Source organism: Eublepharis macularius, chromosome 6 (genome assembly GCF_028583425.1).
Source record: "Eublepharis macularius isolate TG4126 chromosome 6, MPM_Emac_v1.0, whole genome shotgun sequence".
Lineage (NCBI taxonomy): Eukaryota > Metazoa > Chordata > Lepidosauria > Squamata > Eublepharidae > Eublepharis > Eublepharis macularius.
In genome coordinates this window covers 118,394,348-118,420,852 of record NC_072795.1, presented here as the reverse complement: position 1 = coordinate 118,420,852, position 26,505 = coordinate 118,394,348, and the positions used below count along the sequence as shown (strand labels likewise).

Sequence of the window (26,505 nt, the reverse complement as noted above, 5' to 3'; positions counted from 1 at the left end):
TTCAAATGATATTGACCAGAAGACCTATGATGCCCTAATCAATAAAAATCCCCGCACCCCCGTTTTTTACATTTTGCCCAAAGTCCACAAACCCGGTTTTCCCCCTCCCGGAAGGCCAATAATCTCAGGCTCCAATTCAGTACTTGAACCAATATCCACTTATATTGATTTTTTTCTTCAGCCATTGGTCATGCGCACGGCAGCTTATCTTAAGGACACCACGTCGCTTATATCTTTACTGGAGTCTTTGATTATACCTGAGACAGCTTATCTTATGACTCTCGACGTGAAGTCTTTATATACATCTATTCCGCACGAGGGTGCCAGAACAGCAGTAGAAAGCGCATTATGGCTACGTGCTATACAAACTCCATCTACTCCATTTTTACTTAGCCTCTTGGACATCATTTTGGAAAGGAACTATTTCAAATTCAACAATGTATATTACTACCAAACGAAAGGGGTGGCAATGGGGTGTGCTGCGGCCCCCAGCATTGCCAACCTTTTTATGTCACAACTTGAACAACATTCTATTTATTCTGAGCAGTGTCCCTTTAAGAGCTCAATTGTTTTTTACAAACGATACATAGATGACGTCATAGCCATTCTTGACTCATCTCGTGTCGCGGAGGACTTTGGTAATTGGCTAAACAATCTTGATCCCAATATCCAATTTTCATGGGAAGGAAATGAACATTGTATTCATTACTTGGATGTTGTCATTTATAAAAATACACAGAGCTCCTTTGGGGTACGGCCATATAAGAAAATAACGGATAGGAATTCATACTTACATTACAACTCCTTTCACCCCAGACGTTTGAGGAATAACATCCCCATAGGCCAATTTTTCAGGATCAAAAGGAACTCGACTAACCAGCTAGATTTCATTCAGCATAGTCGGGATATGAACCTTTGTTTTGCTGCTAGGGGCTACCCAGGACAAGTGAGGAGATCAGCTCTTAGACGGGCTGAGTCTACCTCACGAGAAACATTACTGCAACCCAAGAGCCGGCAGGAAGACACAAGAATTAAATGGTCCTTGGAATATACTTCCATGACTGGGGCCGTAGATAAAATCATTAAAAAACATTGGCATCTAGTTAGTGGGATCGCTGGGTGTGAACAGTATCCGTTAGCGGGTATTAGGAGAACCAGAAATCTTAAGGATATTCTTGTTAGGTCTGAATACCCCAGACCCACTACCGGTGGCTCCCTCCCGAGAGGGCATCATCCATGCGGGGGTTGCTCGGTGTGCAACTTGATGGTGGATTTAGGGAGTATTATAACCCTCCGAAATGGACCCCCTTTGAATTTTTCGACTTGCAAGTCCTCCCATGTGGTGTATATCATTCAGTGCGGTTGTGGTCTTAATTATGTGGGCAGCACCGCGCGCCAGTTACGCATTCGGATCCAGGAACATTTGTCTAGAATTAAGAATCAAGTTAGGGAGGCCCCTTTGGTGGAACATTTTTTGTCCAATCATGATGACCCGAGGGACTTGTTGGTCTCAGTTTTGGAGGTGTTGGATACTGAATGCAACACTAAACTTTTACAGTCTGAGAGTAAATGGATTTTTGATCTGCACAGCTTAAGCCCTTCTGGATTAAATCAATCAATAGATTATTCTTGCTTTTTGGGTTAGTATACCCTTTTAGTGCTCCTCCAGCTTTGTTGGTCTCTATGAGTGCGCTTTTGAATTGCTGCAAGGCGGGTGTAAGTTTTTCGAACTCTTCTATGTATCTCTGTAATGTATAAGTATTTGCGGAATTGACTTGTTTGTATATATATCATGTGACCAAGGGTGGCTACTTTAATACCGGGGTGGGTCGTCCATCTGATTATCTGTCGATTATATTGCGTTTGAAATTAATCGTGGGGAGTGAGGAGAGATGGCATTTGTGGAGTGAGTACAAATTCTTTGAACATTGTTCTTGTCCATTACACGGGATATGTAGTTAATATTTATTACTGTAACTTTACTTATTAGCCCATGAATACTAGCCCTGGAAGAAGAAGAACCGAAACAGGAATTGAGAATAACAGCTGATGCCCGTCGGCTAGTTTTGTCTTATTTATTCCATTTCTGGACACATGGACTGCCTTTCCCCTGATTGTGCACTCTCCATTCTTGATTGTGTAATTATATGAAACAGTGATGTTTTTTGCGACAGACTTCCTTGGTTTGGAGTAAATTCTGTGAATTATCTAGCATAACTGGATGTATCCTGTATAGCATCTTGCACAATTTTGCACCTTTGCACTTTAATTAAATAATTCCATATATTACGATTTTTATTGCTCTCCGGTTTGTGTTTTCTTCGTGTTGTTCCGGGAGCTTCCCTTTCGTTGTTGTCACTGCTCCTGATGCCAGCTGGGTGAAGGCAGGGAGTTGGCATTACCATCTGCTTTGCTCCTCATCCCAACAGTGTGAAGGTGAAGAGTGGGCATTGTCCCCTCTATGCTCCTGATCCCAGCTGGGTAAAGATTGAGAATGGGCACTGCCACCTGCTTCGCTCCTGATCCCAGGTGGGTGAAGGCGGGGGATGGGATTTGCCACCTGCTCCGCTCCTGATTTCAACTGGGTGAAAACAGGGGGGGGGAGGGAGGCATTGCCACCTGCTCCGCTCCTGATCCCAGGTGGGTGAAGGCGGGGGATGGGCATTGCCACCTGCTCCGCGCCTGTTCCTGGCCTGGGCTTCCCTCCGTAGCACACTCTCTGGAGATCTGGCTGCCTTATCTGGGCTTCCCTCCACAGCAGTGCCCTCTGGAGGCGCACCAAGGTACGAAGTAAGTTGTCTTGAATATACTTAGCCTTTTATATAGTAGAGATTGTATTATTTTCACTTTGTGATCTGCTTCAAGCAGCACTTTGGTGGGGCATGATATATATTTTCTGCATAAACAAACACAGATACTAACGCAACGGTCAAGCAGTTAAGCAGGGGAAGGAGATATACTCCAGACAAGGGAGGGGGTACTGGGGGGGGGGAAGCACACATTTGTAAGACTCTCTCAGTTTGCTAACAGCTGTTAACAGATACTTAAGAGATACATCTGTAGTCATCTTTAATTAAAAACAAAACCACATGAAAGGTTATACTTCAGGCTCTCCCCCCAGAATCGCTGGACTATCCTAGAAAACATTCAGATGTACTTTCTAGTCTTTCCCACAACATGTTCCCAAATTTGAGAAGTTATGCAGCCTTTTGAGGTTTATGTAGTCTCAAAATCACTTGGAGATCACATTAACGCTTTTTTGTAAGCGGCTTCAAATTTTCCCCTATGTATAACATAGGGTATAGACATGCCAGGAAAAACCTATTGCAAACAGAACTGAACTTTCAAAAGGCATTACATGTGTCATTTGTATTCCTTTTAGCATCACTAATTTATTTGTGTGCATTCAAAATTATGACACTTGTCCTAGATTAAACACAACTGATGTTGTAGACTTTGCCATTGTAACTTGAAAAAGCTTGATTCCTTGTCCCATATGATTTTGGAATGCTCTTATTATAATTTTTATTATAACTTATGGATTTACCCTATTTTAATTAAATTACCTCCCACTGTATCAAAAGATAATATAGTCCCCTATATAAGGGTGGATAGAGACCCAAGCATTATGCTGGCTATGGCCAAGTACCTCTCCACCATATTTTCTTAAATAAAGACTCCTTATCCACAGCTCAAGATCACTGGATCAAAGGAGCTTGAAAGAAAAGGAAAGGATTCCCTCTTCCAAAAGAACTGCAAAAAAGAGTAAGGATCCTTTAACTAAGGATTTTTAGCACTCTCAACAAACTACGATATTTAGGATACTTCGAGGGAACCTTCCATGAAGACAGTTTCTGTTGAATAGCTCCATTAGTCTTCAAGACAAAGTGAGCTTTGACTCACAAAAACCTATATCCTGGAAAACTTTGTTGGTTCTTTATATGTTACTGGACTTAGGGGAAGCCATGAGTTACAAACCAATACAAATTTGTAGTAGAAAGCTATTTTAGCACAGTGGTTAAGTGGTTCGGTTGAAAATCAGCACTCTACTGGTTCGAATCCCATTACTGTCATGAGCTCAGTAGGTGGCCTTGCATAAGTCACTCCTCTCAGCCCCAGCTCTCCAGCTGTATCGTGGGGATAATAATAATACTGTTCACCATTCTGGGTGAAGCACTCATCTGTCTAGAAGAGCGGTATATAAGCGCAGTTATTATTATTAGTAGTAGCAGTAACAGTATGGACACACCCAAAGATAGACTTAAAGATATTAATGTTCCCTATTTACAAACCTCCTAAGCTGTTGTTTTCTTACAGTGTATTCTTCACTCCCAAACTACCAAAGACGTAATTAACCTATGTTGACTCTGCAGCATCTACTCAAAAGAAATGTTTAGATATTTATATCCCTAGACAGAGCAGGAACTTGAAATGCAGTAATCCATGAACATTTTCAATATACAGCTGGACCCAGCAGCCAGATAGCTGAAACTGTGAGACAGAAAAAGATGCTCAGTCCTACTGGCACATAAGGAAATCCCTTTTGTTTCCAAAGGGCTTCTTCAAAGAAAAAGGAACCCCTGTTTTCTCTTTGAGGAAGGCACTGTGTGGGAGGTTACGTAGGCTTTTTGACAATGCCACAAGTGAGGAGTTTGACTTCAGCTGGTGCTTAACAGAAAATGCTCCAACCAGGCAAAATTAAAAGGCACAAAGAGTAAATAAAAAAGTAGTCAACACCCAGCAAAGTGTGGGCTGAGGAATTTTGCCTCTTAAGGAGACAACAGTCAAAGGAAGCTGGCTCATCACGTATGTCAAAAGATGCTTTCGACAGGTAAAATAGCAATTAAACACTTTCCTCCTACTCCAAAATTCCCCACTGACAACTCTGGGGATACATGAAACTCTCTGATGACAGGGACCTCTGGACAATGTCTAGGCTTATAAAATTTATTTTATTTTAATTATGTTATTTATAGTCCGCCTTTCTCACTGACACTCAGCTTTAATAATTCAATTTGAGGGAAAAAATTACTGAAATAATTGTGAAGATTTAAATTGAAGTAACCAATTTAAAATAAATTTTTCCTTAACTGAAAAGATTTTCTAAGGATACCAATTAGAGAATTTTAGTTGATTAGTCTTCGAACAGGTTAAACTGAATTTAAATACATCTATATGCTATCACAACCTAATGCAGAATCTTTTTTGAGATACTTAATGAAGTGCAAGACGACTTAAAACTGAAAAAAAATAAAGCTTTTATTCACTATTAAGATAGACCATCTTTTTAAAACATGAACATATGCAATTAATGACAACAAGAACCATGTATCAAAAGAGATGTTTACTTTAAATTGTATATTGGCTTTAAAAATACTGTCTCCAGCACTAGATGAACAAAAGTGGGGGGAATGTTTAATTTGATCCTTAAAACATATCAGTACAGATCTTTTTATGCAATTTGCACTCAAATCAGACAAATCAACTTTACTTCTCATGAACTCAAATTGATAAAGCTATTTACTGGCCCTAAGCCAAATGACTGGCTCAAATACCTGCAACGCAGATGCCCCGATGAAGACACTTTGCCACTGCTTAAGGCAGAGCAGGACCCAGGATGGATTCCTTAAGTGATCTGATGAACAGAATGAAGATCAGCTATCTTCATGGTGGGAATTATCTCGTGGGGCTCCACAGGGCTTCTTATCCCCATGTTATTGAATCTCTGCGTAAGGTCTTTAAGCTAAATCATTTGTAGCTGTAGAATTGGATGTCATCAATATGCAGATGACACCTAGCTCTACATCTATCCAATTCACTTGGTGATGCATGAGAGGTCTTAAGTCACTGCCTGCCTGACAGCTGTGGTCAGTTGGCTGAAAGCAATGAAATTGAAATTGAACCCAGACAAGATGGAAGTAATGTAGGTTGGGAAGGCAGAGATATTGAAGAACATTGTGCTCCATCTTTTGATGGGATTCAGCTGACCTTTATAGGCACTAGGAGTTATACTTAATCCAGCGCTACTTCTAGAAAAGCACGTTAATGCAACTGCAAAAAACTGTCTTCTTTCAACTCAGTCTAGCCAGGAAGATGGTCCCCCTACCTTGACATAGCCAATCTTGCCATCATGATCCATGGCATGGTAACATCGAGACCATACTACTGTAACACACGCTACATAGGATTCCCCTTAAAGTCAACTCAGACTCCAGTTGGTGCAGAACACCGAGGCTCTGCTCTTATCACTAGCTAAGCAGGGCGTGCATGTTACCCCCATTCTGCAGTCACTCCACTGGCTACCCACAAGGAATTTGTAAGTTACTAGGCTCAATTTAGGATTTTGACTATCATATATTAAGCCTTTCATGACTTTGTTCACCCATAACTACAGGACCACCTCTCTCCGTATACTCTGCCACAGTAGCTTCACTCAATTGAACAGGGTCTTCTGCAGGTGTCACTTTGCAAATGGGCAAAAATCTGCAGCTACGTGTATATGCACATTGTCTGGAGTGGCCCCCACCTTATGGAATGGCCTGCTTGAAAAGGTCAGGAAAGCTTCCATTCTGGCTTTCCATAAACTCTGCAAAACCAAATTATTCAGGAGGGTTTACTCACACAGGCAACAGGGCTGTACTGTAAGGAAATAGTTGAGAGAGGTGTGTTGGTACAGGTATAGGATTTGTAAACTATATTGCTGTGTACTGTCTGTTGCTGTAAGTATGCTCCTACTGGATAGCTCCATGTTTGTTTAGTTTGTCATATTGATCTGCTTATGCTGTTTCAGCATTGTTTTTTCAGCTCTCTATTAGATTTCTGCTTGTTTTCAAGTTTCTGCTATCCTTATCCTATTGTATTGTTTATTGAATGTCCCAGCCATTGAACATATTGACTTATAATCCACCTTCAGTCTTATTGAGAAAGGTGGACTATAAATAATGTAAGTAAAATATAAAAAAATAAAAAACAGAAGCTTTAACAGTGAGGAGATCTAGAAGATCGTACTTCCTCATGAGCTTAGTGTTACCATACTCCCCACATACACAAAGGATTGCACAAGTGGGGCACCACAGATCTTTACACGTGGATAGAAACTATGAACAAGCAATTTCCCAAACAGCACATTTTTATGTGACCATGACATGGCAGATGTTTGTATGGTTCCATATGAATTCACAAAAGGATAAGACTTCAGCATTTCAGACTCAAGAGTACTTTGGAATGCCAAATTCCACATGTGCCTTTAGTAGTAATTTTCTTGGCATATGCTGTTTACCTCATTGTTACACAACTCCAAAATTAAAAGTTACATCAGTTAGTATTCTCCTTTCTATACAACTATTATCACTGGACTCCTGTTCCTTACAGACTCCTGGAAATACTGTCTCATACTTGGCCCCATCAGCAATATCTCTTGGAAGGGAATCAAGTGGAATCTGAGTGCCAAAGCTGTGGTCGGCACAATCAAATCCCAAGGAAATCCATGTCAAGAGTAGCCTTGTAAAGAAGTCTATGTTGGATTCTTGTGTTCTACATACCCACTAAATTGAAAATCAGAATCTGCTGAAAGTGCTGTGGCCTGGGGTATGTCAGGCTTAATCACCCAACCACACTGCTCTCACTAAAAGATAATTGCAGCCGTTACAGAATGGTTTGGAAGGATATAATTACAATTCCTTGTTCTGCTAACACTGCCACCATGACTTGCGTCCACTGCTTTCCCTTTGCAAAAGATGTGACAAACTCAACCCTTGGGTCCACTTCTCACATTATATTTTAAGCTGGACACACAAGATGTTTCAAGTGAATACATAAAATGTGAAAGATGAAGAAAACAAGGCAGTCAAAACATGCAGAGAAAGACACACTTCTGAGCTAATATAACTGGCTGCAGCTACACACTGTCTACTTTTTGGCAGAACAAAACCTCCCTCTGCTCAATATGTAAAGTGGGTGCTGTTCACAGAACCTGAGAGGCAGCACAACACTCACCTTAGCTGCTGCAAATACACTGGATGTTTTCTAATAGTGATCTTTAGCCTTAGTCTCCATTAAGGAATGGTTAGTCAATAGTTGGGAATACTGCAGAAATTATGGAAGTCATAGAATATGTCCACCTTAGAGAAGGAACATGAAAGGGAAGACAGGACACTGTTCAACATTGGTTACCATTTATTAACTTTATGAAACGAAGATATAATATTGACCTGAATAAGTTTAGATATTTTTTCTGTGATACAGTTGAAAAAACCACTGCAGACCTGTTGTATCTCCCACTACCTGAATGACAAAGAAAGCGAAAAACCTCAGCTGCTGAATTTCTAGAAAATGTGTCCCTATTAATAAAGTAATTTGTTCTCAACTAGACTGTTTTGTTTAACTCAAACCAAGCTCCATCCAATCATGGGTCAATCCATTTTAGAACTGCAACCACAAGGTCATCCATATTTTCCACAAACTAAAAAAGCCAGCAGACAGCAGAAGAGAATTAATAAAGCTGAGAGAAATGTAAGCAGTGTGATAGTATGCAATTTGACTGCCATTGTATCTAACAACCCAACCTACGTAGAATTTAACTAGATCATCAGTCTGCAGCTGGATTAGTGACTACATGCTGGCCTTGGATCATCAAAGTATACCACTTAATTAGTACAGCAAATCAGATATCAAGCACTAAAATATAGGGCAGTATAAGTAAAATGCAGCTCATTAGTGAAGAACTGCCCTTCAGCCAATGCATTTTAACAAACATTTCAGCAACTGAACAACATCAGCAAGATCCTGTTAGAAAACTAAAAGGGTACATCAAGCTGTATGTTTAGGTTACAGAAAGAGAACACTATAATTGCTTGGAAAGAGCTTGTCACATGGGTGTGGGGGGGGGGTTGCGGGAAAGTTTCAAGCAAGAGTGGTGGTAAGTGGGCTTTGATTCACTTTTCCTTCGGAGCACTGAAGCCATTTTAACCAATGCAGAAATCAACTTTTAGGAACAGAGAATTCAACACATTTCCAGCATGCAACAAGCAACTTACTTGGTTGCAGAACTCTTAACTCAAGCTTTTGGTATAAAAGCAACATTTAAACACCTAAATACTATAAAATATGAATCTGGGGCGAAAAGCTGAATCTGCCTATGTCCAAGCAAAATGAACTGATTTTTGCGAACATACAAGCTGCAAGTTTCAGTGTTGTGAATATGAATCTCAGAAATGTTTATACATTTACCTAATTTATATTTTACCCAGAGTGCCACTTCTTTGAACTGATACTTTCCTGAAAATGATAAAAGATCCGTGGCAGGTGGCTGCACTTCAGCCTACCTCCCTTGTGCCAGCTCAAAACAGAAGCATGTTTACTGTTAAAGAGTTACATTTAATGAAAGAAAGGGAAAGAATGAGGGAACAACAGGAGTTTTCAAAATTAGGTTGGAGCAAGGATTCAAGAACTGGTAACTAGGAAAAAAAGTGTTCTTCCTCCACGTCAGCAAAAAGTGGCAGATTTTCCACAAGGTTTTACACCATTCTACCTTATGGAGGAGAACAGAAGAATGACAATCTGATTTGGACCCTGCTTAGGAGGAAGAAGGGTTATAAATAAGTAAGCTGTACATAAGAAGCTCTGATTCCAGAAAACAACTGTCCAAGATAGTCAAACAAGATTTTACCAAAGACAAATGAACTGCCTCCCATCATTTTAAAAAAGTTTTAAGGTAGCATCAGAGGCTGCAGTTGGAAGTGGAAGAGCTGCAGGAAAAAAAGGGGAGGGTCCCTTTGACTTTTTTAAATTGCTTTCTGAAGCTTACCGACAGCCAGTGTGGTATAGTGGTTAGAGTGTCAGACTAAGAAATGGGAGACTCAGGTTCAAATCCCTGCTCTGCCATGGAAGATTACCGGGTAACTTTGGACCAATTAGACTGTCTCTACCAAACCTACTTTACAAGGTTGTTTTGAGTATAAAAATGGAGGACGCAAGAATGATGTTGTAAGCTGCTTTGCGTCTCCCTTGTAAAGGAAACAAGCATATAACAAGCAAGCGTACAGAGAGAAAGATACAAGGAAGATTCAATGTTCATTGAAATGTATCATTATAAAAACACAACAGCCTACAAAATTAGCCCATGTTCCTGAAGTAGCTTCTCTAGCTCTCTACATTGTGTTTTACCTCAGAACAACAGAACCGTGCAACAAAGGAAAATTGAACTTTTGAACACTCCTTAGTAGAGAGATACTGTACACATTTATGCTGTCATGTACTAAGCAAAGCCCATCATTTGAAATGCAGTTTACTTATTAGCTCCAGATAGTTCTTGAAGGATTTTTAAATCATTATGTAACTTCTTAGTAACAAACAAGATTTGCTACAAGGATTTCTATCCCATTGAACTGTATTTTGATATTTTAGACAAAGGACAGGGCAACAGATTGAACCAGGAGTTGAGTGATGAAGACATACCTTATGACAAATAGGCAGTATTTGTCCCCTCCATTCTCCCTATTAACCTGGGAATGATTTTGATGAGCTCCTTTCCCCTGAAAGCCCTAGTGATGGAGTAACTAATCAAGATCAACTTCTCCTTAAGCTAATGAAATAAAGAGACATGTGTTAAGAGGCAACTAATCAGATTTAAGGGATGCTAAACAGTAACTAGGCCTCCATTGCCTATGGGGCCATTAACATTTGAAAATAACTGGATATAATTTTGTTTAGCCCCAACAAAAGCAATTTAGAACCAGGAACCTTGGCTTAACTCAGCTGGATCATGAAACTTTTAAGCCGAGAACTTTTTCACTCAGTAGTAATATAGTATGCAGTCATTATTTTTTCCCTAACACATTTTTCTCTTTAAGAATGCTGGTCACTGAAGACACCTAGAGGATAACATTACAAACTACAAGAGCTGAAATATACCAGGGATAGTATCTATTTCTTAAGGGGAAGTAGAACACTTCCTGGTTTGGAAATGAGGCACTTGTCTTTAATTTGCCCCTCTTGTACTTATAGAAATAACGTATAATAATTTATAAATCAGATCATCTCCGGTTTATAAACCTTTGCAATATAGTGGTGAATTAGGCTCTGGGAGACATAGATTTAAATCTCTGCTCTGCTATAGAAGCTCACAGGGTGGTCTTGGGCCAGTCACACTAGCTCGGCTTAACCCACCTCATAGGGTTCTTGTGAAGATAGAATGGAAGGAGAACAACATAAACAGCTTTGGGTTCCTATCAATGATCAAGGTGGGGTACAAATGAAGTAAATAAAATAAGTAAATAAATTGTGTGAATTAATTTTCTTCCAAAATTTATTCTTCTAATGCATTATTAATTATATTATACTACAGTAGCATTATCTTTGTATGTCCTCTTAAATTATTTTTCTCTTTTAACAATGTATTCATATTATTAGAACATATTTAACAACAGCTAACTTTTAAGGTTAGTCAACGTTAATGGGTTTTATGCAGGGCTTTTTTTCTGGGAAAAGAGGTGGTGGAACTCAGGACGGCACAATGACGTTACTTTGGGTCAGCTGGAACAAGGGGGGAGTTTTTTAAAGTTTAAATTGCCTTTGGCGAAAATGGTCACATAGCTGGTGGCCCCTCCCCCTGATCTCCAGACAGAGGGGAGTTTAGATTGTCCTCTGTACCGCATGTTGTGGAGGGCAATCTAAAGTCCCCTCTGCCTGGAGATCAGGGGGAGGGGCCACCAGCTATGTGACCATTATCAAGAGGTGCTGGAATTCCATTCCACTGTGTTCCAGCTGAAAGAAAGCCCTGGTTTTATGTATACTTTTTTAAATCTTACAAAGCTCCATTGAAGTCAATGGGTTTATATCACTACTTATAACGGCACTGTTCAGAGACTGAGCCTAAGCAGGTCTACTTAGAATCATACTCAAATTTAGTCTGTGGAGCTTATTCCCAGATATTTTTTTTAGGATTGCATTGTCAGTCACTAAAGACGTTCGTGCTACCAAGAGCCAACATAGATGCTCCTGAGGGCAACTATAACTCGTTAAAGACAGTTTATGCTCTTCTCTCACTTGAGTCTCTTCCTATCATACAGGCAGAAAGCAGCCTCAAAATGAACACGCTTCTTCTTTCCTCACAGCCCTACAGGTTAAATGCTTTCTTTCATCAGCTAAAGTGATGGTAAAACACTCAATCCTACGCACCCAGCCCTAGTTTTCAACGGTCCTGAGGCAAAGCGCGCATTTGCCAGCTAAAGGCAGCTTTTTTTTCTTTGGTTGTTGTGGGTTTTCCGGGCTGTATTGCCGTGGTCTTGGCATTGTAGTTCCTGACGTTTCGCCAGCAGCTGTGGCTGGCATCTTCAGAGGTGTAGCACCAAAAGACAGAGATCTCTCAGTGTCACAGTGTGGAAAAGATGTAGGTCATTTGTATCTACTCAGGAGGGGTGGGGTTGAGCTGAGTCATCCTGTAAGAGTTTCACAGGGTGTGGAATGCTAATGGCGGGAGGCTTCACTGTATCCTGAGGAGGTTCTTTTGCATATGGATTGGTACTTGATGTGCTAATCTTCTCTGCAGGGCTATTGTCAGGGATAGAATGTTTTGTTAGCCTGGTGTTTTTCAGAACTGGAAACCATGCTCTGTTCATTCTTAAGGTTTCTTCTTTCCTGTTGAAGTTTTGCTTATGCTTGTGAATTTCAATGGCTTCCCTGTGCAGTCTGACAAAGTAGTTGGAAGTGTTGTCCAGTATTTTGGTGTCCTGGAATAAGATACTGTGCCCTGTTTGAGTTAGGCTATGTTCAGCCACTGCTGATTTTTCAGGTTGTCCAAGTCTGCAGTGTCTTTCATGTTCTTTTATTCTTGTCTGGATGCTACGCTTTGTGGTCCCAATGTAAACTTGTCCACAGCTGCAGGGTATACGGTATACTCCTGCAGAGGTGAGGGGGTCTCTACTGTCTTTTGCTGATCGTAGCATCTGTTGTATTTTTCGGGTGGGTCTGAATACTGCTTGGTTATGCTTTTTCATAAGCTTTCCCATCTGATCAGTAATTCCTTTGATATATGGCAAAAACACTTTTCCTGTAGGAGACTGTTTCCCCTTGGTTGTTTGATTCATCCTGGGTTTGATTGCTCTTCGGATTTCATTTCTGGAGTAGCCATTTGCCTGAAGCGCGTGGTTTAGATGATTAATTTCCTCATTGAGAAAGTGCGGCTCACATATCCGTCTTACACGATCCACTAATGTTTTCATTATGCCTCTTTTCTGTCAGGGGTGGTGACTGGAGTTTTTGTGTAAGTAAGTAGGTACTTTTTTTTCTTTATTTGTGAGGGGTATAAAAATGTATCCGTCGCACTCGAGAAAGCGAGCTGTAACTTACGAAAGCTTACCTATAATTTGTTTTTGTTTTTTTACATCGTTCCGTTCTGCGAGTGCAACGCGACAACACACCGAGGCTAACTGTCTGCCGCCAACATAATAACACAACCTCGCCTCAAAAGCCGAGCCCGCCCTCTCCGTAAGTATTGCGTGGGGTGGGGGTCCTCGAATGAAGGCGGGGCCTGCGAAGAGACCGACAAGCCACGCCACTTTTCAGCAGGGGTGTGGGAGGAGCCAACGAGCTCTGTTGAAGTCGGAAGTGGTTCTCAACTCGAAGCGCCCGTTGTTGCCTCGGTAACTGTCGCTCTCGCGGGGCCTGGCCGAGCGCGCGGAGAGGAGAAACGCGGGCGGCGCTGGGCGAGGGGAGGCTCCGCCTCGGGGATTGGCGTGGGGCGCGATGACGTCACTGCGGAGTGCGCGGGGCGGAAGTGCCGGGGTGTTGTGGTGTTTACAGCTGCGGATCTCGGGCAGAGCCAGGCCGGGCCGGGCGAGGCCCGGGGCTCACCGGCTAGAGCGGCGTAGAGGCCGCTCCAGCGCCCATGTGCCCGCAGCCGCCCATGGAGGTGATGGAGGGGCCGCTCAACCTGGTAAGTTGCGGCGCGGAAGGGTCGGAGAGCCGTACGAGCGGAAGAGCTGACGTGGCTGGGGGGAGGGGGTCGCCTTTTTGCTGGGTGCCCCGAAGAGGGGCTGGGTAGCGATCTCGGGGGTGCTTCCCAGCAGCCCTGTAAGGTCGGCCAGTGTCGTTATCCCCCCCCCTTTGCCGGTGGTGGTGGGGGGCTGAGCCCGACTGAAAAAGGGGAGGCTGCCTTCGCCTGGCCGATTCGCGGCTGAGGGAGACTCCAGCCGGAGGCTGCGCGGCCTCCACGCGGGGAGGGCGCTTTCCTTGTATTCCCGCCTCCCTCTTCGCCCCCCTGCACCAGTCCTGTGTGGAAGCTCCAGGCGTTCCTCTGTGCGCAGGACGCAACTGGATTTCCTGGATGCCTCTGGCAAGCGGTGTCTTGACAGCTCAGTGGCACCTCTGTGTTCTGAAGTTCCTCTCAAGACCAGGCGCTGGGCACAGCTGGAGGGCTTCATTGCAGCGCCAACCGGCTGGCGTGATCCAGGATGAAGGGTTAGACGGTGGCCCCATCTATTCTCCCACAGTTCTGTACAGACCATTGTCACAGTGCGCCTTCTGGTTTGTAATGAGGGCTCCTCAAGGGGGAAAGGTTTGGCCAAGAGGCTTTCAGTAACTGATTCTTGATGGATATAATAGAACATTTGCGTGTGTGTACACACATCACAATCCACACAGCTTGAGCCAAATCTGGCGCTCTGAGGATAGACATAAAGTATAATGCTTAAGTAGCTCTTCAAATATTCTGCATGTGTTGCACCAGCAATCTTTGCTACAACTCCATAAAGCAGATCTATATTGTGAAGGGTATGAGATGCTTCAGAGATAAAGATAATCTATGTTTTAATCACTGCTGTAGCACAGTGGTTAAGTGGTTTGGCTGTGAACCAGCACTCTACTGGCTCAAATCCCGTTACTGCCATGAGCTCAGTAGGTGGCTTTGGGTAAGCCACTTCTCTCAGCCCCAGCTCCCCAACTGCATTGTGGGGATAATAATAACACTAACTTTTTTTTTATATAAATTTTTTTATAAATTTTGTCCCTTCCCTCTCCCCTTTCCTTGTGATAGTCTGGTGTAGTGTTTTGTAGTTATGAAAATAATAACACTAACTTGTTCACTGCTCTGGGTGAGGCACTGTTATTATAATTATTTCATTAATAAACCTGTGGGATCAACAAGTTGAGGGGGGGTTATACATCCATCTAGTTAAAGGCTTCCATGGTGACCAATTTGTTGTTGCATGGCTGATCTCAAATCCTGGTTTGTGTTCTTCCCTACAAACTCAAATTCTTAACCATGGTTAAACCAGAATGCTGCTTTGTACAGAAAAATATAAACTACACTGTGGTTTGGGAATGAGAAACTATGATTTACCGGATAGCTTTTAATAAAATCAGATCCTTCTCTCCACCACCCACGCAGCCCAGCCTCTTCATTCAAGGGAAGTCAAACATGGTTTGTTGTCACAACTGAATAATGCCACAGAATACAGAAGTTAGCTTAAGGTCACTGAATGGGTCCATAGCTAAGAGTCTTACTAGGCTTCTTTTTATGAACTTAACTAACTTAATGACTCTTAAGATCAGAGAAGAGGCTCTGGGAGCAGAGGTGTTTTCCTCTCATGTTCTTTCCACAGTGTAAAACTCTTCTCCTGAAGGAGGGGTGGAGACAGGCCCAGAAACTCACCATGATGAATTGGGAATTTGTAGATCATGCTATCTTGTTTCATCATCTTGAGCAGTAGGTAGAACTACATAGGGCATTATGTTAATTTTCATCTTTTCTTTGTGATAGGGTGAAGGGAGATACAGTCTGCTCTTTGGGAGTTGACGTGTGGGGTGCCCCAGGGCTCTGTCCCCTTCTGTGCTGTTCAATATTTATTTAGGACTGTTAGGAGAGTTTGTTCATCGCTTTGGGTGTCACCAGCGTGCTGATGCCTCACTATTTAAATTTGTGTATGCCTCCAGGTGCTGCTGTCCCCTCTCCTGTGCTTAGTTCTTTGCCACTGCCTTGAAGACGTGGTTAAGCAGCTAAGGCTGAACAAACTGAAGCTAAATCCAGAAAAGACTGGGTGATGTTGATCAGAAATGTTCGTTTCTGGGAAGGGATTCCATTGCCTGTAGTAGTTGGGGTGCAATATTTACTTTAACAAACCTGAACTTCTTACTGCTTTAACAGCACAAAATATTTAAATTTGGCATATATGATGATACTATTTGGTATATTTATCTACAAGCAAAATTTCAGATAAACCACTATTGGAGACAGAACAGCAAGACCTTATGCTCTTTTGCACATATATTGTAGTTTTTGCCATCAAGGAGGTAGGAAAAAAGGAAAATTGAAGACAAACTTTGTAATAACCAAAATGAAGTAGATAATTTGGATAAGCAGGCAATAGGAATAGCACCTTATTTGGATATCAGGTTAAACTGCCTAGACTGAATACATCAAACTCTTCCATATTTATCATACACATCATAATTAGTCACATTTAAACATATATGTTGAAAAATGTATATACAGGAATTGCAGTTATTGACTGTTGTAATGTTTAATGTAAAAATATTCATACCACACATTTTGAGTACAACCTTTATGGAAACATTTCAATCATTCTAACAGAAAATATTTCAGTGTTTCCCAAAATGTGCTTGTTGTGAGGGGGGGGGGGATATTTCTGAATTGTTCAGTTTTGGGGGGCAGGCGTTCACATCTTGAAATCTGTTACCGTACCAAAGCAGTTTGTGCCAAACTCATAGTGGAAACCAGAGTGAAAAGGATCTAGATAATGTGTATTCTATGGAAATACCTGGACTTGAGAATTTACTACCCTTCCAAAATTTTTGTCTTAAAATGGTGAATTTGAAGCTGGTCTGCAGTTCCCAAACATCCAAGGGTGGCCTTTTCAACAGTAGTCTCACCCCTGCTTCCTTTTTAAAGCCAGAGGCAGCAAGAACAGGCGTATTGATCATCTGTGTCATCCTCTGATGGCAGATTTACTAGCTTAATTTTACCTTCTCTTTTGTGATCCAGATCAAAGTGGTACATCAGTGACCTTGGCAATGTGTTAGCTAGCGTATAGTAATAGTTAATCTTCAGCCTTCATTCCTTACTTCCTTTTGGTTACTATATTGGAACTTATATTGCATGGTATGTCTAACTTCCCTGTTCCAGGAATCTTGGCACTGAAGAGATGCTGGTGCTTCAGAAAGGTTGCCCTCTGGGCACCCATGGCAGGGATCTAGAATCTAATTTCATTAAAAAGAAAATGTCACTCTTACTTGGAACTGTAAATCCACATTTCAAAAAAGCCCTGTATGTATCAGTCTAGGCAAAATTCAGTTAGCCAAGGGAAATCTCCATGGCCATTCCTAGGTGTATTTCTCATCTGCACCTACTATTCCAGACTAAACTCCCTCTTGTTCTTTGTTCCTTCTCTCCCCTAAGCCAGCAAGCTCTATGTAGTCCTTTCTATTTAGTTTTCAGAGGCGCACACACTTTCTCATAATGTGTGTGTAGTCATCTTATGAGTCTCTCCCTCTTCTATGCAACTCACTCTTGCTGCAAAGCAGCTCAGTCTGAGTTTTCACTGCTTGGCAGTGAAGGAGAACCAGCCACTTCCTGTTACTGGAGTCTGCCAAGATCCCAGTCCTGCCTTTACTGCCAGGAATTCCCCACCACCATATGTGGTCAGGAGGAGGACAAAACAGCTGTACAAATCCAATTCAGGGTCTGTCTATCACACAAGAATACTTTCCCCAGAGTCACTTCAGACAAAAGTTGGATTCTTCTGATTTTGTGCTCCTGTAGCAGGCCTGGGTGGGAAGCTAAACCAGTCACTAAGTGCTCTGTAATTAGGAAGAGTACGGTTAGCACATGGATTTGACACAAGAATGTATATAAACGTGCCCAGTTGTCTTGCTGTTTTATTCAGAGAAAACAAAAAGGAATACCTTCAAGAAATGCAAAGGAAGGGTTGTGTGAGGATACTGCATCTTGGAGCCTGGATGACTAATACAACCATTAGTGTTGTGAGACATGAGGTCTGAAAGCCAACCCCTGGTAGGGAATCCTGGCCAGGGCATTGGACACATTAACATTATGAAACTCTATAAATGCAGGGGGGGGGGGCGCATAGGTTAGAAACCCACAGTGTCCTCATTCCACAGGTGGAAGTGCTGTACACTGAAAATGAAGCACCAGGGAGGTGCAAAAACTTAACAAGGGGTTACACCCCAAATTTAAATATCTTTGGAGATCCAATAGGGAACAGGGAAGTTTAGAGCATATGAGTCCCAAACATAATCAATAGCACAAGAAGGGTCCAAGTCCTGCTATAGCCTCAGTAACAACAACAACAACAACATTCAATTTATATACCGCCCTAGGACAACTTAATGCCCACTCAGAGTGGTTTACAAAGTATGTCATTATTATCCCCACAACAAAACACCCTGTGAGGTGGGTGGGGCTGAGAGAGCTCCTAGAAACTGTGACTGACCCAAGGTCACCCCGCTGGCTTCAAGTGGAGGAGTGAGGAATCAAACCCAGCTCTCCAGATTAGAGTCCCGCTCTCCTAAACACCAAACTGACTCTTACCCACTTAGAGGTGCAAGATATGTTAGTCAAGGAGCAGCAGTTGCTGCTCAGGAAAAAATGGAGACTGCTGCTATAGTACAGGAAAAGGAGCTGACCAAACTGCCAGAGGCATCAGTGGGGGTGAAAACATAGCAGATCCAAGCCAGAATAATGAGGCAGGCATGATGGAGCCAGCGAAAGAACACGTGGTATGCACCTTCAGTGAGTGTCGTGCTGCTAGCAGAACAATCTGTGCAGCAAAAAACAGCCAAGAGATAAAACGTAAAAACAGATTACCTTGCCAGTGGATTAGCAAGGGCATTCCCCAATGACAAGGGTCCCTGGCAGCAAAGGAGCAAACAAAGGGGCACAGGGTGTAAATGCCTGCTAATAAGTTGGGTGGAACAAATGCTTATAGCGCAGATGACTATTCACATGGGTACAGAGGCTGAGATTGGAAGGTGGTCCCCCCTATATATTCTTCCACATTGACTTTCTCCCCTAGATTGAAGTAATCTGCTGTGATGATAAAGTAATGAATCAGACTGACCCCTCCCCTTGTGTCCAAAAAAAGTAAAATCACCTTTTCCATCGATTTCTCTTCGCCCATTTAAGGTGACTAACCCTCGTTGCATAGACAAATCGAACCGTTTGAGACATGCAGCGGTAACTGTCTTGTATTTAGAAAATCTACTATACAAATACGGGGAAATAATTTCTTCTGGCTCACAGTCTAGCCATTTTTAACCTGATACGCATCATCTTGACCGATTTTAGCATTGAGATCGCCTGCAATAAGGATTGGGTAATTAGGGAACCATTGTGTTAAATTGGAGGTTTCCAACAAGAAGGACCAGTAGAGATCAGTACATGTCAATTTTGAGTTGGAGGGATATAGGTTGATATTACTATAAAGGATAAATCACTCAGTTGTATCAGAACAGCTAAAATCAAGATTGAGTGAGGCCCCCACTTCTGTTCCAGAGATTGTTAAGGGTGAAACTGCACAAGATGATGGAACGTCACAAGAGTGTTTCTTTACAAGTAAGGGAATAATCCCTCCCATGGCTTTGCGAAAGGGTCGGGTCCTCTTTCTTCTAATTTTCCCATATGTTGTTTGCTTAAGTTGGGAGTTTGGGTATTGTTGCTGTTCACAAGAAGTCCTTGTGAACAACTTTGCTAAAAAGCATTGTGCTAGATTCTCCAGGATGACAAGCCAGGAATATTTTCTGTAATTATCTGAATAGGTCAGCATGGATGTAATGAATCAACCTACCTTCTTGTTTATATTGGCTGTAGAAGATGCTGGCAGGAGGATTTCCTCCTTAGGAGTGTGATACTTGATAGCTACTGGAGAAGAACCTGCTGGTTAGAGGGCAGTGTACTTCAAAGAGTCACTCAGAGTGCTTCTCTTGCAATGAGGTTTTTTGTTAACTGTGTTTCAAAACTTACCTGGGAATAATCACAGCCTTTATGCCTTTGGTTTAGAAATGGGAAAGAGGAAGGGATAGCAGAGAAAACAACAGCATCAAGCAACTGCTAAGTCATTTCAGTGTTTGCTTGATGTCAAGAACCATCCCCTAGCCAGGTTTGGACTTATTCCCAAAGCAATCGCTACAGGCAGAAGAAGTCAGAGAGGCACCACGTTCCTTCCTCTATTATAGTTGCTTCCTGAAGAAAATGAGCTGAAAAAATGCGGGTGTGCACGTGCTATACTTTTTGCTGCAAGGTGAAAATATCTGAGGCTGGTAATGTTTCTAAAGGACTGTATGTCAGAAAGGCTGTGTAAGATGACAGTTGCATATGGGGCAGGAGGAGAGCAGTTTCTCGAAAGGAAGGTTGGTGGGACAGAGTCCCTACAAAGTCCTCTTAAATGCAGTGTGATTGTGTTTGGAGACTGAGGCTCATGAAGTAATGAAATGAGACCATCATGAACAACAGGTTTTTTTTAAAGCAGTGGCAAGTGGGGATCAGCTTCGTAATCTGTAAAGCAGCAAAGAACCTTTGCATGTCAGATGTATGTGAACATTGTATTAAGCTCAGACGCTTAAACAGATGCAAACTATTCTGATGTTTCATTTTTTTTCCTTTGAAGGCTCATCAGCAGAGCAGAAAAGCTGACCGCTTCTTGGCAACGGGGAAATACGAAGAAGCCATTTCTTGTCACAGAAAGGCATCCAGTGAGTACTTTAGGCTGTTTCTTACCTGGCATAGGCATTCTTCAGTAGATGCATCACCTGTGCCAAGGCCTTCGCGGGGCAAATGATATGCTTTAAAAAACCTGGCCAGTACAAAATCTGGAACCTGGTGATACAGATATATATATAGGCTTTGGGCATGTGCAGCAACCTTGGCAAAGGTCAGTGGGTCTGGGCCTGGTTAGGGAGACCTCCTAGGACTCTGTATTTGGGTTCTGTTATGGAAGAAGAACATGGTACAGCTGTAATGAATAAAAGGGGGGAAACCTAATTTTCAGTCTTGTCAAGGAAGCAATGATCAAGCAATGATCAAACACAAGATGCAGGACTCTAATCTGGAGAGCCGGGTTTGATTCCCCACTCCTCCACTTGAAGCCAGCTGGGTGACCTTGGGCTAATCACAGCTCTTCCAGAGCGCTCTCAGTCCCACCCACCTCACAGGGTGATTGTTGTGGGGATAATAGTAACATACTTTGTAAACCGCTCTGAGTGGTGTTAAGTCATCCTGAAGGGCGGTATATAAATCGAATATTATTATTTCCTGAAGATCACACCTCAAAGCAGGAAAGCTCTTTCATAGAGGTAGTTAGCAGTGCAGTATTGCAGAGTTATTCCAGTGTTAGCTTAGGGTTGCACTGTAAGTAGCTGCCAGAACTTGAACCCTGGCTGCCAATGCTGGAGTTCTGTGAAAACTTTTAAGCTTGTTTGCAAGAGTTTTTCATCCCAGAGTGTGGGGGCCTCCCTCCCTGTAAAAGTGGCAAAACCCCACCCTCTTGATTTTTGTAAATCTGTTGCAATACCAGTCATGTGTGTACTTACTGAGGCTGAGGATTTAGTCACAATCCGACTCTGAGGCATCTCTGTGGCCTAAACGTTTCTCATTTTGTGTTTACATAGCGTATCTATTGGAGGCCATGAAGCTGACACGATCGGATCAGGTGAGATTACACTTGTTGAGCTGTAATGATGCCACCCCTAGCAATGACTCATCTGTATGATCATAGGAATCAGTTGGCAAGCTGGCATTCTAGAAAAGCAAACCATAGGAAAGGAGGAGTAAGGAAGACTATGCCTTAGAGGCCTGTGATGGGAGCATGGAGATGCAGTTTCACTTTTGTTACCCCAGCTTCTGGAGCCCTGTTTGGTTAGATCAGTTGCGGTCAAGTTATGCTAGCTTAGCCTACAGAAGATGACTAGGAAATGAATAGTGGATTTATCTATATATCTTCAAGGGCCAGTATTTATATAGACCATAAAGATTTGACTTTTTACTTTCTCTGTGAGCTTCTTTTAGAACTTTGCTGGTTTCTTTTCTTTACAAGAGCTTCAGGAAGCTTCCATCTCCTCTTCTTATTTTTTTACTTAAAAATGTTATATAAAGGAAATGATAAACTAACAAGAAGGACAACTACACAGAGAATAACAAAACAAAGAATGACAGCTCACAAACAAAAATATAACAAAAAAGAAACTATATAAACTAAAAAGAGGCTTCCGATTTTCTCCGTGACAAATATAATGATCAAATTTTCTCTCTATGTTCCAAAGAAAAGCTCTCTTTTTTCTAATGTCCAAATTCCTTATTCCACCAACCAACAGATCATCAAATCATTATTATCTGTTTCATGCAAAAAGTCTATAAGGGGTTTCCAGTAACATTAAACGAACTTATTTGTCATCATCATCATCATATACCTTTATTGGCACAACAACAATCACAAGATTGATAAGGTATCCAAATAAACGAGCTTATTGTCTTTTCTCTAATCAATGAAGTAAGTTTTGCCATTGTTGCAAATTCCAATACCTTCACCAACCATTCCTTCGTTGTAGGCAATGTTGGACTTTTCTAGTCTTGCACTTATAATAATCTCACTGCTGTTGTCTTATATAAAAACAAAGTTCCACAACTTCTTTCCAGTTGAGTGTCCATTAATCCCAAAAGAAAAGACTGGTTTCAGTTGTATATTAATCTTTAAAATCTTCTGGATTAATAGTTGTATTGGTATCCAAAATCATCTCCACCACATATGGTAAAATGTTCCTTCATTTTGTTTGCATGTCCAGCATAGACTTGAAGTACCCTTGTATGTTTTGTTCAGTTTCTCAGGGGTCATATATCAACGATACATCATCTTATAAAAATTCTCTTTAAGACTAGAGCTTATTGTAAATTTCAACCCCTTTGACCACGTTTTCTCATTGTTCCATTAATATATCATATCCAAACATTTTAGCCTATTTAATCATAGATTCTTTCACTTCCTCTGTTTCAAATTCCAACAAAAGTTTTTACATTTTGGCAATAACATGTTCATCATTCGTACATAATTCTGTCTCAAATTCAGTCTTGGATTGCTCAAAATCATGCCTTCTGTCTACTTTAACCCTTTCTCAATCAATCAATCAAGTTTAAATCTTTCTAAAAGTTGCAGGTAAGAGAACCATTGGAAACTATATCCCTCTGGTATCAAATCTCTTAATTTTATTTATTTTATATTCACCTTGTGAAAATTCACATTTTCCTTCTGAAGTGAACTTCTTGTGGTGATAGTCACAAAGGTATTTTTGGACAGATCCGAGATTTATATTTATTCCGTATTCTCAAAATTGCATGTGTATAACATAGAGGTTATTAAATTCTGCATTAACCTTAACTTTGTCATACTACAGGTATCCATATCATCCAAATCTCAAATCATGTCCTTCTAAATCCAATAATCTTCTATTTCTTAACAAAATCCATTTCTTCATCCACACAAAACAAGAAGCAGCGAAGTATATAATTTCAAACAGACTTAAACAAAAATGTCCAGTTCAGATTGTCAAAGGCCTTCTCTGCATCTAAAAAAATCAGTGTGGCTTGTTTTTCATTGTTTTTCCAAATATTCCAAAATATCTAAAACAGTTCTCCCATTGTCCCTCAACTGTCGTTTAGATAAAAATCCACTTTGATCCTGATCCTCATGAATAAAATCCTGAAGATTGCTCTACATCTTCCAGCTAATATCATTGTAAACAACTTGTACTCATTATTCAATAATAATATTGGTCTGTAATTTCTTGTCAGTGTTGGGTCTTGTCTGCCTTTTGGTAGTAATGTTATATTAGCCTCTTTCCATGTCTCTGGAATCTTTCCTCCCGTTGTCTCCTTTTTAATCCATTCAATAATTGGGTCAACACCATCAAAGTAGCCATCAACCAAAGCCTCCTTTATGTCCCCAGTGGAAGATCATAGTTTTAAGCTGATATGTGTTACATATCAAAGGCATTTTTGTGTTATATTTTCTCCTCCCAATGAATATAGCTTCTCTTGCAAAGTATGTGTGTTTTAAATAGGCTTACTTAAATTTTAGGCAAGTATGGAATGGAGAAAACATATATACAAAGAGAAAGTTACTGGAGATGGAGAAGCTGTTAGGAATCTTTATTTTCTTATCATCGAATGGTAAATAAGCAACACATTTTACTTAAATTTCCACCATTATGATAAACAGCAAGTTTGAGTGCCTTGTTTTTATTTTATTTTTTCTGGTGCAAGACTGGAACACCAATTATGGAGGGGGTTTGGAGGTATAGGAATGATAGTTTTTTTCTGTTACATCTAAGGATGCCAAAATGTAATTTGAGACGATGGTGCAGCTAACAGAAGTTGAATCTCTGTTCTCATCTTTGTACAGGCCCAGTTATCATTGGAATTACAAAGGGAAAGCCACCTGAAACAGATACTTCTGATCCAAGAGCGATGGAAGAGAGCAAAAAGGGAAGAGAGGATAAAAACACAGCAAGCTGCTGACAGGGACAGTGCAACGCATCTGCAAGCTTCCTATAAACCAACAGTTGAGGAATTGGATGACCCAAATGTGTCAAGTCCTGGCAGCCTGAAGTACAATCCCTCTACTGAGAAGGATGTGCAGGCAATCCATGGCCTTTTTGACAGGGAGCCAGATACACTACTGTTTCTGCTTCAGACCAGAAAGAAACCAGCAGAAGTATGTGTTGGAAGCAAAACTCCAAAGGATGACAAGACAAAAATCGAGGAGCAGGCCACCAAAATTGCAGATCTAGAGCGGCATGTGGAAGTTCTCTTAGCTGAAAATGAGAGATTAAGGCGAGAGAACAAGCAGCTCAAAGCGGAGCGGAGCAGGCTCCTCAAGTCTCCCCTCGAGAAGGAGCTGGATGTCGATGCTGACTTTGTTGAGAAGTCAGAGTTGTGGGGTTTGCCGCAGCATTCTGAAGTTGCAGCAACCTCGGCCTCAACTTGGCAGAAATTTACAACAAACACTGGGAAAGCTAAGGACATTCCAATCCCCAGCCTTCCTCCACTGGACATTCCATCCCCTGAGCTCCCCCTCTTGGGACTCTCAGAGGATATTCTGAAGGGACTCATGAATAGTTAAAGGGAGACCACAACACATGTTCACCTGTAGTTCAGCAGAGTCCAAAAAGGGAAAGCCTCTGCCAATGGCAGAAATACTGACTACATCCCTAACAAGGGAGAAAAACCTCTGTCACTAGGAGAAATCTGCATGTCATTGGATTTGTTGACTAGAGCTTACCATCGCTGGTAAAAACTAAACTGTGTCTCCTGACTCTTTTCAAGCCAAATGTGGGGGAGACTTTCGGGTGTAAACAGTCCTAGAGAGGCCCAAGGTATGCTATGTGTAACAGGCCTCTCCAATGCCATAAAATAATGCAAAACCTAAATTGGTATGAACCACTAGGAGGGACAACCTCAAAGACATTTTCTGTCATGCATTCAATTGGTATTTGAATTGTGCACAAATACTCATCATAGAGTGGATGTCACTTCTGTTCCTTTACAGGATGGATCTACGTGCCACACTTTTGCTCTCCTGGCTTAATATAATGTCAGCCAATCAGGAGAAATGCTAAATTTCCATTTTTCTGAAGGAACCAAAACTAGTTCTGTTAATTTTTTTTTTGTTCTGTTAATTTTTTTATTTGTTTCCATAATCAGGGTGCTTCATAATTTGTTTTCTTTTTAAGGAACTGCTAGGCATCGTTTTAAACAAATACACAGGAACGAACAATCCTTGGTGCATGAATGGAAGTAATGGTACTTGCCAGAACTTGACTGGAAATAAAATGTTTCAGGTCTATTTTGAATTTTTTTCTTGGGGCATTCTGCCTTTGGCAGAAGCCAGCCAGCTACCTATGGGAATCAAATACATCAGCAGAGCTGATGCAAGGGATAAGTTGCTCTTGAATACAGAGTTTCCATTTTTAGCTGTCCTAGCAAGTAACCACTGTCGTATCTTATAGCAGGGATCACCAACCTGGTGCCCGTAGGTGCTGTGGTATCCATTGACACCTTCCCTGGCCACCCACCTAGTATTTTTAGAAAGTAGGTGGTGCCAGCTGGAGCTCCTGCCTAGCAGGTGTTGTTTGGCCACTGCAGACCTGCTTAGCTATGCAAATTAAAATAATGTTTCAGCAGGAGCTGCCACTGCAGTATTGGTTTTAGTCACTCCCAGCTTATTAACAATTACTCCTCTTGTCCCCTGCACTTCAGCTTCCTTTGTGTGTGTGTGGTTGGTGCCACCTCCCACAGCATCCTGTGTCAGAATTCCAAAGGCTCAAAAAGGCTGCCCCCCCCCCCACCTTACAGGAATTTTCTACTCCATTTAAATGAATAGTGGTTATGTTGTGGAGGTGGGGATACTTCAGTTTGAAGTAAATTATTGGGTGCTGCTAAGTCCTAGTGTTACTTTCTCTCTCTCTCTCTACCATGATTTTATA

General features: G+C 41.6%; 1 protein-coding gene across 1 annotated transcript; it reads left to right on the top strand.

The window, feature by feature from the left end:
* The first annotated feature begins 13,775 nt into the window (after positions 1 to 13,775).
* On the top strand, positions 13,776 to 25,865 carry NRBF2 (nuclear receptor binding factor 2). Its single transcript, XM_054983145.1, has 4 exons — positions 13,776 to 13,933; positions 20,640 to 20,724; positions 21,640 to 21,680; positions 24,423 to 25,865. Exons 1-4 carry the CDS (start codon positions 13,886 to 13,888, stop codon positions 25,140 to 25,142), a joined length of 894 nt encoding a protein of 297 aa, XP_054839120.1. The 5' UTR covers positions 13,776 to 13,885; the 3' UTR covers positions 25,143 to 25,865.
* Positions 25,866 to 26,505: the final 640 nt, after the last annotated feature.